Raw genomic sequence first — 14,484 nt, 5'->3', positions numbered from 1 at the left:
GCTATGAAATAAAAGGAGAAGTAAATCTGTGGAGCAAATGAGTTGGGAAGCTTGGAAAGAAGACAGGATTGCAGCGCGTGGAGGCCACGGCCCCGGGAGTACCCTGGTGGTGACATTGATGGCGGTGTCAGACTGGCTTCTCCTCTCAGACCGACCCTTGCTCTGCCTGTGACCCGTGGCCAGGTGGTGTTTGTCAGACGTCATGTCATTCTGGGACTTGGAGAGCTCTAGAAAACAAAGACAAGGAGATGACTGGTGGGAACGCGAAGCTTTGCCAAGACTTTTGAAGCCATGCTCGAGGAGTCTCACAGCCCACACCGGCCGGCCCCAAGGTCTGCAAGGGAAAGGCTCAGCGGTGCAGAGGCAGCATCCCTGTGCCAGCTTCAGGGTCTGGGAAGTACAGAGGCTCCAGGAGAGTTGCCAAGACTGCATGCTGTCGTGGGCACATGGCCCCACACCAAGAGAGGGAAAAGAGCTGAACTCCCAGGAGGATGGCTCTGTGGTCCCCAGCCAGGAACGTAGGGAGCCCCACCAGGGCCAGAGTTAAAGGGCAGCTCCAGACCACCACTCTGACTCCTGGCTTATTCAGCCATTGAGATGGTATTGCACGAGTCCGGTCCCAAGTGACCCCGGTTCTGTGTTATGAGTGCGCAGCTGTCCAAACAAAAAGATGACAGCCTAACAAAGAAGCAGGCTTTCCAGGGGTTCCTTACAAAGGCTTTATCTAAGTCCCCTTTCTTGTGGGAGTCCTTGTAACTATTTTTGTAAACAATTTGTGAAAAGATGGCTTCAAACTTGGTTTTTGTTTTTAGAGAATAACAGTGGTCTAGAATAAAGATGGATAAAGCGAGAAGGAAGGAACCCACACACCAAAGTAACAGAACCACTCAGAGATGGACTCTCCCTCCAAAGCCAAATTCCTTTTCCCACAAGATGCTCATTTCCCTCAAACGTGGGCCTTAGAAACCATCTCTAGAGGAGCGCCACCCCACAGAGACCAAATGCCAGCCACGGACGGAATTCCAAACTTTCTAGGGGTCTCATGAGTCAAAGTAAAATTAATTGTTAATAATACATTCTAAAATATAATGTTTTATTTAACCTAATATATCCAAAATATTCTTTTTGAAACATATCATCAGTATAAAAATTATTGATGAAATATTTTATGTTGTTTTCATACCACTTCTGTAGAATCTAGTTTGTGTTTCGATTTTAGCACAGGTCTCACTTTAGGCCACCATGTTTCAAGTGCCCAGTGGCCACATGTGGTGGACAGTGTGGCTCCTGGCCCCCCCCGCCCCCGCCTCTGGCTGATTCGTCATTGAGGAGATTGCATGAAAGCTTAGCCTTGTGCACTGCCCCAGGCTGAGACTGTGGAACATCTATCCTCCCACACGAAGCCCCTAGAAACCCCCTGGCATTCACTTCTCCACCAAGACAGCTGAAGCCTCTCTTCTGTAAGGGCAATACCGCTCCTGTTCCCTCAAGTCTCCCGTCCAGAAACCTTGGAGCGTTTTCTCTGTCAGGGAGTGGGAGAAGGACCAGCACACACCAGTCCTCAGAGCTGACTGAAGACTAGGTGAAATCTCACAGCTAAGGCCCAAGCTGGTGGGAGGACACCAGGGGCTCTAATTTCAAGCCCTCAGAGACGTTATTCTGCCCAGCCGTCTGCGCTGCTCTCAGCCCTAACCTGAGCCTTCATTTGGCCCATGTCCATCCACTTAATGGGGGGAAAAAGCCTCCCCGTGCAATTCGGTTTCGAACAAGCAGGCTCACATATGGTGCTATTAGGGGTGGAAATGGAAACGAAAAGAAAGAAACCCTGCTGCTCCAGTTTTCTCATTTTCCCTTACTCTAAGGCGACAGGGTGGGGCTGTTATGCTGGCATCTTCTAGAAGTGCTCTGATAATAAAGAGGGCTGGAATAATGCATTTCTTCCAGCCGGTTTGTTTTCCTAGGACATTAGCAGTTGGGGGTTGTCATTCAGGGTCAGCTTCCAAAACTCCTGTTCTGGGACACTGGGACCCCAGAAGAGTCTGGGGCCCTACTTCACACTCCTCTTTGGACTCCAGGCTCCAGTCTTACTTCCTCCCACTAAAATGAGGCTTTCCTGCTACCCACTTCTCTAGGGAAACAGATGGCAAAAAAGATCAAGAAGGACACACGGAAAATAGCTCAAAACCGAAGACGTATGAACCAGCATCTCCCAACAGCCCCTAAAAGATAAACAAAAACAAGTTGCCATCAAGTTGACCCCAACTCACGGTGACCCCACGTGCGTCAGAGTAGAACTGTGCTCCACAGGGTTTTCCGTGGCTGATTTTTTGGTGCAGATTGCCAGGACTTTCTTCTGAGGTGCCTCTGGGTGGACCCCAACCTCCAACCTTCTGGTTAGCAGCTGAGAGCCTTAACCGCTGGCATCACTCACAGACAACACCACCTGGAGCACACTGAATGGCCTGCTGCTGGACCCATGAGGGAGGCTGGGAGTAGCACGCGGGAAGCACTCTGGGAAAGGCCTTGGGCATATCGTCATTCCCGGGGGCTCAGAAAGCAGGGGTCAAGTCCTCGGTGTCCTGGGAAGTCCTAGAGCCTGACCAAGCAGGGGGCCGCCGAGGGAGGGGACGCAGATGAGGGGGTCTCAGTCTACTTCCTACACCAGAAAAGGGCTGTTGCTTTGCTCTTGCCAAGTCCAGTCCAGGGACCAGCTCCGGCCATCGCTGATGATGATGGTGTTGCCCAGGGAATTAAACTGGCCAATCCCACACATGGAGTATCTGCACAGGCCGGGGTGGGGGTGGGCGTTAGTAACCGCCAACAAGTGAGAGTGCCCTGCATGGGTCCACGCGTCTGGGGGCAGCTGTGAGCTGGAGCGGGTGGACCAGTTTTCTGTGGCCGAGCAATCAGAAGGCGTGGGTTTAGCCCACGCTCTGAAGACACAGTGGCATGGGAAGGGGTCATATAGGCTACACGGATGTGGGCAGGGGCCGTGTGTCTAGAAGGAAGTGCAGAGAAGGGCCCGACTAGAAGAGCCAGCTGCTCAGAGAGCACAGCTGTGACCACCAGAGCCCTGTCCACGGCTGCTCTGCAGAGGTGGGAGCTTGTCAGGGTCTGAGTTGGGAGGGGACTGGAAACCTCCAGGTGCTATTGCAAACAGGGGAACAAGACATGCCAGAGCCCCTCCGTTCTGAAGAAGGGGGCCGTCTGTTACCTGAGATAGCCCAGTCTGCAGAGTGTAGCTTTGATTTCAATCATCCTCACGTAACAGCTTAGACAGGGCTACCGGGAAATACAGATGACTCATTCAGCCAAAGGATAAGATTGTCTCCCAGCTGCATGCAACAACGAGACCCTATATATACAACTGCAGGAGACCAGGGAGAAGAAGGGGACGCACAGAGCCCAAGCCCAGCAAGTCCCTGTCCTCAGCACAGCCCATGCAGGACCTCTAGGAGCCATGAGAGGGTCTGTTCTCCAGGACCCACGTTTTAAGATAAACAGGAAAATATATCTGAACAGAAAGAACCCAGAGAGAGATGAGATTCTAAGCAGTGCTAGTTCTGGGATTTGCTTCTGCGAAATGGTGCTAATCAAAGAAGATAAATTTACGGAGAAGAATGGAAAAGTCAGGCCATGCAAAAGGCAGAGATTGGCTGCCCCACCTGGCCTGGAGAGTTCTGGTTTTATATCACACTGGGTTTTTGGGGTGGGTTAATCCTGCCACTATGTCTCTCGGTCATTGAGAGTCTGAAACGAAAGACAGCATAGCTTCATGCTCCTTTCCCCGCACGGAGCTAGGGGCTGTTTGGACAGAGCAGGAGGAGACCAGCCAGCCAAGTGGCTGAGGTGGCATTTTCTCTTCCCACAGTGGAGCCAGAAGCCACTGTGCTGGTGAAGAGTGAACGGCCTGGTGCTGGACTTCCCCCAGCCGGCCCCGGGGACAGTCCCAACCCAGGTCACCACCAGGCCTGGGCCAGTTGGCTCGGCCAGTCTGCTTTGCTGTGGGAAGAACACACAGAGAAACATCCACTTACTTTTCATATGGGTGGTAACAGACAGGAACAAATTTTCCACCGACTTATTAAATCCTTTAAACTGACCAAGCTCCTGTAACTAAAACAGAGGCGGGGGAGAGAGAATAAGTTATGTTTTATGGCCTGTGTCTGCCCCAGCAGCCTCTAGACTGCCAACCCCAAACCACTGGCTGGTGTGTGGAGGTTTGGGTGTGGGCAGGTGTGATGTGGGTGTGTGTGCAGAAGTGAGTGCGTGCATATGGGAGTGTGTGCAGGTGTGTGTGTGTAGGTGTGGGGATGTCTTGCATGTGTGTGTAGAAGTGTGTGTACAGGTGGTGGTGTGCAGGTGTGGGTTCAAGTGTGCACAGTTGTGGGTGAGTGCAGGTGTGGGTGTGTTGTGCAAGTGTGTGTGTGTGTGTGTGCAGGTGTGCAAGTGTGTGTGCAGGTGTGGGTGTGTTGTACAGGTGGTATTGTGTGTCACACAGGTGTGGGTGCATGGGGTATGTGTTCACCTATGGGGGTATGTGTGGGTGTGTGCAGGTGTGTGTGTGTGTGTTGCGCAGGTGTGTGGGGTGTGTGAATAGGTATAGGTGCATGCAGGTGTGGGTGTATGCGTGCATGCCTGCAAGTGAGGAGGGACACAGCCCCCTCAGGAGGCAGGTATCCTCTGTACTCAGCTTCCTTCACTGTATTTTGACATCCACATGGAAGGGAGAGACTTTTTCAATGGGTTGTTGACAAGATAACAACTACTTCTTAAAATAATGACTGATATTGTATTGGCTTAAAGATTGTACCCAAGTAAATTACTGCTTGCTTAACCTCCTTTTTCTATAACCCCACCCCAGCTGAATGCAGAAGGACACCCACACCATGGAATGCACACAACATAAGGGCTAAGGGGATGGAATGCATGAGACATAGAGGCTGTGGGTGGACAGGGCGCATGGTAGCCAGACTGGAGCCAAAGAGCCCTGCCTTCCAAAGCAGAAGAGAAGAAAAAAACAGAGAAAACAACAGAAAGGAGATCATTTCCCTCTACAGGTCTCATCCATCCATCTATCCTTTCATCTGCCCGCCCGCCCGCCCGTCCGTCCGTCCGTCTGTCCGTCCATCCATCCATCCATCATCCCCCAATAAATATGCACTGAGCCCACAGGTGCTGGGACAGGAAGGTGACCAAACACCTTCGGATAATTTAAATCTTAAGAAGAACTCGAGCAGGGTTTTGAAGAGCACCTGGGTCTCTGTCGATATTGGAAAGGAATGTTTTTGTTTTATGTTTGTTTTTTCTCTCTCCCCCACCAGATGTGTCTTGTTCACACCTACATGGTGGTTCCTTTTCAGTCCCAGAATAATAACAATGAAGATTATCAGTCCACACCCCATGTTCTCATTGCACGTGGCAGCTGTCAAAGCACCGGCAGAGGCATCATTTCATTCTCACAGCAGCCATGGAGGGAGCCAGATGAGAATTCTTGTTCCCACTTCTTAGGTGGGAACCCAGTGCCTTAGTTATGTAGTGCTGCTGTAACAGAAACACCGCAAATGGTTTGTTCTGTTTGTTGTTACAAACTAACAAACAGAAATTTATTCTCTCACAGTTTAGGAGGCTAAAATCCGAATTCAGGGTGCCAGCTCTAGGCAAAGTCTTTCTCTCTTTTTCAGGTCTGGGGGAAGGTCCTTGCTCCTTGGCTCCTTAGTGATATTCATGAGGCTTGGCATCTACCTTCCTCCATCTCTGCTTGCTTCCTTGCTTGTTTGATTTCTTTCATATCTCATAAGAGATTGACTCAAGATACACCCTAGGCTAATCTTGCCTCATTAACATAACAAAGACAAACCATTCCCAAATGGGATTATAACCATAGGCAGAGAGGTTAGGATTTACAACACATATTTTGGGGTCACACAGTTCAATCCGTAAGACTCAGGAAACCCCCAAGGTCATACAGTTCATTGCCTTTGACAGCACTGGCTTACAGACAATCAAAGGTGGACACACACACTTGGACACTCTCTCTCACACACTCGGAATCAACTCCTGTTCCCCTTAGACACACGGAGATCCCAGGCACACACCAGCCTTTCCGGTACACACACTCAAAGGCACAGGGAGGGTTAGAGAAGAGGCCAACCAAAAAGAGTAGACAGGCATGTTGGGCACAGAGGAGGCAGGCAGGTAATGGTGGAGGTGCCCTGGCCACTGCCAGGTGGTGGAAGCACACACACTGGGGAGGCCCAGCGCTCATTTGGGGCCTTTGTTCTCTGTCTTATTCGTGACCCACTCCAGACCAAGCCAGTCCCTTGGCTATGAGGTTCTCCCCACAACCCCTTCAAGCCTCCTTCCTCTCTTTCTTTCCTTGCTGTTTCCCTTCCCAAGAGAAGCACCCAGGACACAAGAATACTTTACCCCCGTCTGGCTGCCACACTGGTTTTCACTGTGGGGAGGTGGCGTGGGAGGAACCACAGAAATTTTGCTACCAAGGGAAAATGCCGGAATAAGAAACAGGTTATGGGCTATACAAGTATTAGTACCACAAAAACACAAAATGCGTCATTATCCTATCATTCAACCTCTCGGCTATTTTTTACTTTCTCACTTTTTAGAAGAGAATCCCCTCCCCAAGGTCATTGTTTCTTGGCATCTGGACATGGGGACACTGTGGGATACTCCCCGACGTCTGGGCATTTCATTCCATTTCTGTTCTCAAAGATCTAGGGGGCTCAGGGCCTCGAGCTGTTCCGGAATCCCAGACCCCACGCCTGTGTTCCCACCTGAGTCAGTGACAACCACATCTGCAGAAGGGTCAAAGGTGTTTTAGATATAAACATCAATTAGCAGAGGAATTGGAGGCTCATGCTAAGAGAAGTGGTGGGGCGGGTACGGGGGTGGAATGGGGGGGAATGAAAAAGTCCTGAGACCGGAAAATCTCCTGATGAGTCAAAAAACCAACCACCAGAGGGGAGCTTGCAGTTATTGTTTAATAAAGGTCAGGTCCTCAGGTATGTGAATTATTGCTAGCTTCCAGACAGCTGGGTTTTTAGAACTTCCTGTCAAGAAGTTGCCATCTCCAAGGCCATTATTCACTTCTACAAATATTTCTGGCCTGTCTGTGTGGTGCCAGGCACCAGATGAGGCGTTGGAAACGGGGGTGATTAATGAGAAGGAAGGCTGGGCTTAGAATTTCCCTTGCTGTGCAATCAGAAATAATATTTTGTTTCCTCACAACATTTCGGGAGAATTTAAGAAACAAAACAAAATGTTTACTGGTAAAATACTAGGCTGCCTCCCAGAAGGCTTTTCGTAAGATTCTGAAACCATCTCTGTTTGAACCTTTTCCAAGCACATTATCTTTTTTGTTGTTTTTTGAAGTTACATTCCCGAGCAGTGACATCTGAAAGTCAAGACATCTTAACGTTTGTTCAGAGTGTCCTTTGCACTCCCGTCCCCCAGGCCCAGGACGGTCTGTCCTTCTGCGACACTCACCTCGGTTTCTGATAAGATTGCAAGAGCTTTGCTCCAGCCGTCCTGTGTTTGCCTGGAAGAGATATGTGTGAAGGTCATTCATTGTGAGAGCCTGACTTCAATGGTGCAAATGCGAGAAGTAAGAAATAAGAATTTTTAGTTTTCTGATGTTGCTTCCTGTGCTCAAAAAAATGAGAGGCCATTTGGGGGGTGATGGAAATATTCTGAAATTAGATTGTGGTGGTGGTCATACAACTCTTTAAGTTTATTAAAGTCACGGAAGTGTAATTTGAAAAAAATAAAAAATTTGAAAAATATTATAATTGTATTTAAATAGTGAATGTGATGTTCTATAAATTATACTCCACTAAAGCTGTCAAAAAAGTTTTTTTTTAAGTAAGAGAACATGCTGGTTGGGGATGACCGGTTTTATGATAAGTCAATGTTGGGGTAGATTTTCTAAATCTTGTTAATTTGAAAAATATTTCAAGCTTCCCAGCTTCCATTTGTCCTGTGGAAACATTTCATAACTGAACAAATATATTCCTCTAAGGAGTCCTTGTTATGGAGATTAAATTAATCTTTTAAAAAATGTAATCTACTTATTTCTAGTTACAGAGGCTAAGCGTTTCCTAAATCAGACTGCATCAGATAGAGCACTCTTTTTGTTTCCAGGAAACGGGCTTTTAGGATGTACTAAGACTGAAGAAATAAAAGTGTACCTGCCCACAGTTTTGGGGACACTGTATTTCCTGCACACAGGGCTGGCAGTCTCTGAGGGCCCAGCCTGAAATGCAGATTTCTTTTCATGGGGGGTGCCAGAGGGCCCCACTAGTGACTGGCCTAGAAGGTCAGCCCAGTGTGTGTCTTGCGTGTTTAGAAGGTTCAGTGTGTCACTAGGGTTGGTGTCACCCAGTGTGCTAACTCATGGTGTCGACCCCCCCAACCATGGACCATGGACCTCCTCCTGTACCAGACCCTACAGAATCCTTAGTAATGTTTTTTGTAGTAATGTTACTTGTAAATCATAATTCCCATATATCATTCCCTCTTTTTCCTTTAATTACTACCTCATTACCCAAGAAAGTTACGATATAGGGTCACAAACACTAATTACCACAATACTGTTGCTAAAACACTAGAAAATTTGACAGAATCAGTGACTGTAAAAACCGCTGGCAGCAACGAAAACCACAGTACGTGCTTAAGCAGCTGGGACCACATGATTGGAAGGGTCACTGTGATTGGTGACAATGATGGCTCTGAGTGGAGCGCGTTAGAAGGTTCAAAAAGTAAATGAGCATAGAGTTTTAGCCTTGGAGGTATAGTGATACCTGTAAGCTGGGCTTAGGAAACATGTTTTTGTTGTTATAACTAGCTACAGGGATATTTTTATAAAAGTAATCAATTTCTGCTGAAACACTGTGCAAGAATTTTATAGACAGTCATTTTGCTGTCACCCCCTTGACAGTGTCACCTGGTGCAGTCCACACACCCCCCCCCCCCCACTCCGCTAGTGACACCACTGAGAAGGTTTTAGTCCATTCCACAGAAAGACTTATGGATTAGTATCAGGTCCATAGGACACGAGGGGCAGGGAGAAAGCCAAGAAGGGCAGGAAGGCCTTTGTGAGGGGACAGATGGCATCTGGTGACAAGTCTGCCCTTGATATCCAGTCCCCAATCTTAAAGTAGGGGTGTAGCAGATGCCCCAGAAGATGCTGGCTGGGGGCCCACAGGCCTGGTGTGTACGGGGCAGCTTCAGGGGCTGTGTGAGCCTCTGGACCCACAGCTATACTTCTGCATCTACCTGTGGGTGTGCACTTCCTGGGACTCATAACAGTGCTCCTCAGAGTCTCTAAAAGTCTGTGAACCCCCCTCCCCATTAAGAAATACTTCTCTCAGCAGGACACAAAAGGTACAAAATGGTCTTGCCCAGAGGCTGCTGTATGGTGAACTGGTAGAACCTGCTTGTAATAGATGAAATCAGATGTGAGCAAAGACACTTTAAAGAAAACATCCAGGAAGAAGCAAAAAGACAGCCAACCAGAGGACAGCAAGAGAGAGGAGTAGGGGGAGAGAGAGAGAGAGAGAAAGGGAAAGAGAAAGACAGAGCGAGAGAGAGCAAGGGGGGAGAGAGAAACAGAGGGACGGAGTGCAAGAGGAGGGGAGAGAGTGCAAGAGAAGGGAGAGTACAAGAGGTGGGGAGAGGGTGCAAGGGGGGAGAGAGTGCAAGAGGTGGAGAGAGAGTGCAAGGGGAGGAGAGAGAGCAAGAGGGGGAGAGTGCAGGGGGAGAGTACAAGGGGGGAGAGAGTGCAAGAGATGGGGAGAGTAAAAGGGGTGGAGAGAGTACAAGAGGGTGGAGAGTAGAGACAGAGAGAGTAAAAGAGCAGAGAGAGAGAGAGACAGAAGGACACGGAGAACAAGAGAGAGAAAGAGCAAGGCAGGGGAGAGAACACAGAGAGAGAGAGAGCAAGACAGAGAGGCAGAGAGAGAGGGAAGGAGAGAGGAAGAGCAAAAGGAAGGGAGAGAGAGAGAGAAGGAGAGCCCTTCTACCCCATTCACCGAGTCTCATCCCAGGGTAAAACACAGGGGCTTCTGACCACTCTGTGGGATGGGTGTTTCACAGGCTCACCAAGCAGCTGGCCCCTCCCCACTGCCTTGTCCTTATTCAGCCCTCCTCATCTTGCTCTAAGCAATCAAGACACACTGATGATTACTGGTGATTAGAATGCGATAGTTGGAAACAAAGAAGAAGGATCAGTAGCTGGAAAATATGGCCTTGGTGATAGAAAGGACACTGGAGGTTGATAGCATGATAGAAATTTGCAAGATCAATGACTTCTTCATTGCAAATACCTTTTTTAAACAACATAAACAGTGACTATACACACAGAGGAAACCCTGGTGGTGTAGTGGTTAAGAGCTACGGATGCTAACCAAAAAGGTCAGCAGTTCAAATCTACCAGCCGCTCCTTGGAAACCCTATGGGGCAGTTCTACTCTGTCCTATAGGATTGCTATGAGTTGGAATCAACTTGACAGCAATGTTTCTTTTTTTTTTAATACACATAGATCTCACTGGATGGAATACACAGGAAAAAAATAGACTACATCTGTGGAAAGAGACTATGCAAAAGCTCGATATCAGTCAGAACAAGGCCAGGGGCCAACTGCAGAACAGACCATCAATTGCTTATATACAAGTTCAAGTTGAAGCTGAAGAAAATTAGAATAGGTTGATGAGAGCCAAAGTATGAACTTCAGTATATCCCAGCTGAATTTGGAGACCATATAGAATAGATATGACACGCTGAACACTAATGACTGAAGACCAGACAAATTGCAAGATGACATTAAGGACATGATACATGAAGAAATCAAAAGGTTATTGAAAAGAAAAGGAAAAACCAAAATGGACGCCAGAAGAGACTCTGAAACTTGCTCTTGAACATTGAGTAGCTAAAGCAAAAGGAAAAAATGATGAAGTGAAAGAACTGAACAGAAGATTTCAAAGGGAGACTTGAGAAGACAAAGTAAAGTGTTATACTGAAATGTGTGAAGACCGAGAGATAGAAAATCAAAAGGGAAGAACATGCTCGGTGTTGCTTAAGCTGAAAGAACTGAAGAAACAATTCACTTCTCGAGTTGTGATCTTGAATGATTCTATGGGCAAATACTGAACGACACAGGAAGCATCAAAGGAGTCACTGTACCAAAAAGAATTGGTGGATGTTCAGCCATTTCAGGAGGTAACATATGATCAAGAACCGATGGTGGTGAAGGAAGAAGTCCAAGGTCCACTGAGGGCGCTGGTGAAGAGCAAGGCTTCGGGAATTGATGGAACGCCAATTGGGATGTTTCAACAAATGGATGCTGTGCTGGAAGTGCTCACTCATTTATGCTTTGGAAGAAAGCTACCTGGCCAATCGACTGGAAGAGATTTGTATTTGTGCCCATTTCGAAGAAAGTGATCCAACAGAATGTGGAAATTATCGAACAATATCATTAATATCACACGCAAGTAAAATTTTGCTGAAGATAATTCAAAAGTGGCTGCAGCAGTATATCCACAGGGAACTGCCAGAAACTCCAGCGGGATTCAGGAGACAACGTGGTACAAGGGATATCGTTGCTGATGTCACATGGATCTTGGCTGAAAGCAGAGAATTCCAGAAACTATGCAAAGGACTTGGACTGCATGGATCATAACTATAATATAGATAACACTGCAAAGAATGGGAATTCCAGAACCTTGAATTGTGCTCATGTGGAACCTGTACATAGACCAAGGGGCAGTCATTTGAACGGAGTAAGGGGATACCGAGTGCTTCAAAATGAGGAAAGGTGTGTGTCGGGGTTATATACTTTCATCATACTTATTCAATCTGTATGCTGGGCAAAGAGTCTGAGAAGCTGGACTATTTGAAGAAGAATGGGGCATCGGAATTAGAGGAAGACTCACTAACAACCTGTGATATGCAGATGACACAACCTTGCTTGCTGAAAGCCAAGAGGACTTGAAGCACTTACTGATGAAGATCAAAGACCCCAGCCTTCAGTACGGATTACGCCTCAACATAAAGAAAACAAAAATCCTCACAACTGGACCGATAAACAGAGAAAAGATTGAAGTTGTCAAGGATTTCATTTTACTTGAATCCACGATTAATGTCCATGGAAGCAGCAGTCAAGAAATCAAATGATATATTGCACTGAGCAAATCTGCTGCAAAAGACCATTTTAAAGTGTTGAAAAGCAAAGATGTCACTTTGAGGACTAAGGTGCACCCAACCCAAGCCATGGTATTTTCAGTTGCCTCATATGCATGTGAAAAATGGACAGTGAGTAAGGAAGACCAAAGAGGAATTGATGCCTTTGAATTACGGTGTTGGCATTGAATATTGAATATACCATGGACTGCCAGAAGAACAAACAAGTCTGTACTGGAAAAAGTACAACCAGAGTGCTCCTTAGAAGCGAGGAGGGTGATATTTTGTTTCATGTACTTTGGACATGGGCCAGTTCCTGGAGAAGGACATCATGCTTGGTAAAATAAAGGGTCAGCGAAAGATGACCCTCAACGAGATGGATTGCCACAGTGGCTGCAACAATGGGCTCGAATATAGCAACGATTATGAAGATAGTGCAGGACCAGGTAGCGTTTCCTTCTGTTGCACATGGGTTGCTGTGAGTTGGAACCCACTCGACAGCACCTAACAAATTCTTGCTCCTGGATCATTGCAACAGCTTCCCTGGAGGCACGGCCACCGAGGTCATTGTCCCTCCCCTCACCTAAATCTGATGCTATCACTCTACTGCCTGGAGCCTTTGATGGCTCCTTATTGCCTTGCCCTGAAGTCCAGCCCCAGGTGGCTCCCAGGGCTCTCTGGGCTGCCCCTTCTGTCTTCCCACTCTCTTACCCCGACTTGCCCTGGATGTCCCATAGCCTGCCCCCTCTTCTTCTCTCGTCCTAATTCCCCTGGCGTTTCTGCCTCACGCCCATATCTCAGATCCTTATTATAAACCCCCACCTGATCTCCCTATCTCACATTCCCAAATACTCCTCCTGAGCAGGAAACCTCCGCTCCCTCAGCTCCAACCCACCTGGCCTCCCTGGGTCCGCCTTGCCCCACAAATAGCTCTCTGCTGCCCCCTGCTGGCTGTCAGAACCTTGGCACTAGGCCTATTAAACCACACGGAATCAAACACATTGCCTTCCAGTGGATTTCCAACTCGTGGCGACCCCATGTGTTAAAGACAACTGCTCCACAGGGTTTTCTTGGCTGTAATTCTTTACAGCTGCGCTCATTTTTCAGTTTCTTGTACTGTGGTGGTTTGCGTGTTGCTGTGATGCTGGAAGCTATGCCACTGGTATCTCGAATACCAGCAGGGTGACCTATGGTAAATGGATTGCATCAGAGCTTCCAGACTAAGACACACAAGGAAGAAGGTCCTGGAGATCTACTTCCTAAAAAATTGGCCAGTGAAAATCTTATTAATAGCAGTGGAACACTGAAACAGTGTGGGAAGCCGTGCCTCTCAGGTTGGAAGGCACTCAAAATACGACTGGGTAGAGTCAATCTTGATGATGTGGGTAGAGTAAGGTTTTTGGGGCCTTCGTTTGCTGATGTAGCTGTGTGGATCTTAATAGATTATGGATAACATTTCACAAAACGGGAATTCCAGAACACTTGATTATGTTTCCGTGGAACCTGTACATAGACCACGAGGCAGGTGTTCAAACAGAACAAGGGGATAGTAAACAAACAAACAAAAAAAACCCAAACTGGTTGCCCTCGAGTCAATTCTGTCTCATAGCAACCCTGCAGGACAGAGTAGAACTGCCCTATACGGTTTCCAAGGAGTGCCTGGTGGATTTGAACTGCCAACCTTTTGGTTAGCAGCTGTAGCTCTTAACCACTATGCCACCAGGGTTTCCAAGGGGATACTACGTGGTTTAAAATCAGGAAAGGTGTGTGTCCTTTCACCATGCTTACTCAATCTGTATGCTGAGCAAATAAGCCAAGAAGCTGGACTATATGAAGAAGAACGGGGCGTCAGGTTTGGAGGAAGATTCATCAACAACCTGTGTTATTCAGATGACACATGCTTGCTGAAAGCGAAGAGGACTTGAAGCACTTACTGAGGGAGATCAAAGACTACAGCCTTCAGTATGGATTACACCTCAACATAAAGAAAACAAAAATCTTCACAACTGGACCAATAAGCAACATCACGATAAATGGAGAAAAGATTGAAGTTGTCAAGGATTTCATTTCACTTGGATCCACAATCAATGCCCAGGAAAGCAGCAGTCAAGAAATCAAACAATGTATTGCACTGGGCAAATCTGCTGCAAAAGACCTCTTTACAGTGTTGAAAAGCAAAGATGTCACTTTGAGGACTAAGGCGTGCCTGACCCAAGCCATGGTATTTTCAATTGCCTCATGTGCGTAAGAAAGCTGGACAATGAATAAGGAAGACCAAAGAACTGAGGT

General features: G+C 47.4%; 1 protein-coding gene across 8 annotated transcripts in view; it reads right to left on the bottom strand.

Annotated features, from left to right (window-relative positions):
• SYTL3 (synaptotagmin like 3) overlaps positions 1 to 14,484 on the bottom strand; it is a 113,057-nt gene that overhangs the window by 54,382 nt on the left and 44,191 nt on the right. For 5 of the 8 annotated variants that reach the window (XM_064292838.1, XM_064292832.1, XM_064292836.1 and 2 more), the window contains 4 exons: positions 7,507 to 7,558; positions 6,430 to 6,496; positions 4,038 to 4,116; positions 103 to 227 (listed from right to left, as the gene is read on the bottom strand). In XM_064292838.1, coding sequence (XP_064148908.1) covers positions 103 to 227; positions 4,038 to 4,116; positions 6,430 to 6,496; positions 7,507 to 7,558 — 323 coding nt within the window. The remainder of the gene's footprint in view (positions 1 to 102; positions 228 to 4,037; positions 4,117 to 6,429; positions 6,497 to 7,506; positions 7,559 to 14,484) is intronic. The other 3 variants (XM_064292853.1, XM_064292859.1, XM_064292845.1) reach the window with 2 other exon arrangements.

The sequence above is a fragment of the Loxodonta africana genome, chromosome 1 (assembly GCF_030014295.1).
Source record: "Loxodonta africana isolate mLoxAfr1 chromosome 1, mLoxAfr1.hap2, whole genome shotgun sequence".
NCBI classification, from domain to species: domain Eukaryota; kingdom Metazoa; phylum Chordata; class Mammalia; order Proboscidea; family Elephantidae; genus Loxodonta; species Loxodonta africana.
Note: the sequence above shows the minus strand (reverse complement) of the source record. Positions and strands in the feature narration are given on the sequence as shown.